Below are 1874 nucleotides of genomic sequence, written 5' to 3' on the forward strand. Positions count from 1 at the left end.
GGGGCTTGGGGTTTGCAGGGGCAACCGAGGGGCTCCTAGAGCAGAGGAGCAGGGAAAAGCCTGGGCAGAATGGCCCTGGACCGACGTCAAAGTTCCCAGCCTGCAACCCTCCCACCTGTCCCCAGACTCCTCCCCCAAGGGTGGGGCCACTCTAAGGAGGCACATCCTATGGCAAGAGCCATCTGGTACCACCAGACTCAATCCAGAGCGCTCTGCACATGGTTTCAAGTCACCCAGACGAGCCAGTTCACAGGGAAATCAAGACCCCACAACTCTCTACCTTCAGGCCAGCCCTGCTCACTCACATTCGAGGCCCCGGGGAACTTGACTATCGGCTCTGTCCAGCGGGTGATCTTCTTTCTGTAGTTGTTGCAGTCAGGAATAAACATGCAGCCAACGTTCCCCAACTCTGGGTAGAAAACTTCAAGGCCCCTATGGAGAGAATGAAGTGGTCGCCCCATGTCAGGGTGCTGGACTGAAGCCTGGGGTGCACAAGGCTTCAGTCTAGCACTATTGGGAATGTGAAGTCAAGTGGGATTAATCCTAAACTAACGAGTTGTGTGACCCAAGAGTTATTTGACCTCTTTGTGCTCAGTTTTCTCACCTGCAAAATGAGGACAGTCATGGTACCTGCCTCATAGGGTTGGTGTGAGGAGCTAAGTGATGATTGGTGTTCAGAATAGAGCTCTGCAGCCTGCCAGTGGCCATGCACAGNATATTCACTGAGTTGCAAAACCCCTCCCCAAGGCTTGTTTACCGCAATTGTAAAAATTAAGTTACAGATTAACCTTAAAACCCCTTTAGGAATTCCTGCTTGTGCAGAAAGTTTCAAAGTGACTGCTACAGTGACCCTCCTGGGGTGACAATAACGAACACCACCACCATCTTGTACCTACTGAGCGGGTGCAAGAACCAAAGCTTTTAATTGAGCACAGCACAACCAGGAAGAACAGAATAGACCACCTCCACAGGCGCTGAATGACGACGCTGGCCTGCACCCCTTCACCCCTTTCCCTATAAAGGACCCTGAACAGCTCCCCTCGGGAGACTAGCTTTCCTATAGCTACTCCCCTTATGCATAAGTCTCTCTCCTCTTTTAATAAAGCATTGCTTACTTTACTGCTGAGTGCATTGCTCATTTCTATGACTTTGGGACCCAAGAGCCTAATGCAGTATTACAATCTGTTCTCCGATATAGTGAAAAATATTTCGAGAAAGAAAAGTCTACCCCTTCATGCCCGAGCAGTTGTGTGGTGCCCCCTCCAGAGTCTGCTGCCTTGCTGTGAGTATCCTGACTGCTGTCAGGCCTGACCAGGTCAGCGCCGGCCCCGGTGCACCGAGAGAGAGGAAGAACCCTCCATGGCCTCTCCCTGCCATGCTGCACAGAAGAGACCAGAAGGTTGGCTTCACTGTGCATGCTTGGTCACATCCCAGCCACACCCCTTCTGCCTTCACCCGTTTGTGACCCAAGTCCTTGTGCGTAGGCGGACACTAGCACCTCCTACCGAAACACAGTAGAAAGCAAGACAACGCCTCCACCACCAACACTTGGGGGTGTCTNTCCTACCGAAACACAGTAGAAAGCAAGACAACGCCTCCACCACCAACACTTGGGGGTGTCTGTCTGGCCCAGGAGTCCAGGAAGAAAGAAGCTGCGACCAGAAGACCGGGGCAGCTCCCCAAGGACGTGGTCTGGCTGCCAGGAGCAGCAGTAGCCCCATCTCCACTTCCACAGCCCTTCCCCAGGCTTTTCAGACTACCGAACCAAGAGAAACTTCTGGAACACTTCCCAGTAAAAGAAACGGTTATTTCGGGGCCGGCCTGGTGGCGCACTGCTACAGTGCGCCGCTTGGGAAGCGCGGAGGCGCTCCCGC

At 53.4% G+C, this 1874-nt stretch overlaps 1 protein-coding gene across 1 annotated transcript in view; it reads right to left on the reverse strand.

The window, feature by feature from the left end:
* Nucleotides 1–280: 280 nt before the first annotated feature.
* Nucleotides 281–1874, reverse strand: part of PEBP4 (phosphatidylethanolamine-binding protein 4) — a gene marked incomplete at its 3' end in the record, with an annotated part of 7113 nt that continues 5519 nt past the window's right edge. Inside the window, exon 3 of the mRNA XM_008575281.1 lies at nucleotides 281–432. Within this exon, the coding sequence (XP_008573503.1) occupies nucleotides 281–432 (152 nt within the window). The remainder of the gene's footprint in view (nucleotides 433–1874) is intronic.

Source organism: Galeopterus variegatus, unplaced genomic scaffold (assembly GCF_000696425.1).
Source record: "Galeopterus variegatus unplaced genomic scaffold, G_variegatus-3.0.2 Scaffold1167, whole genome shotgun sequence".
Taxonomy (NCBI): Eukaryota; Metazoa; Chordata; class Mammalia; order Dermoptera; family Cynocephalidae; genus Galeopterus; species Galeopterus variegatus.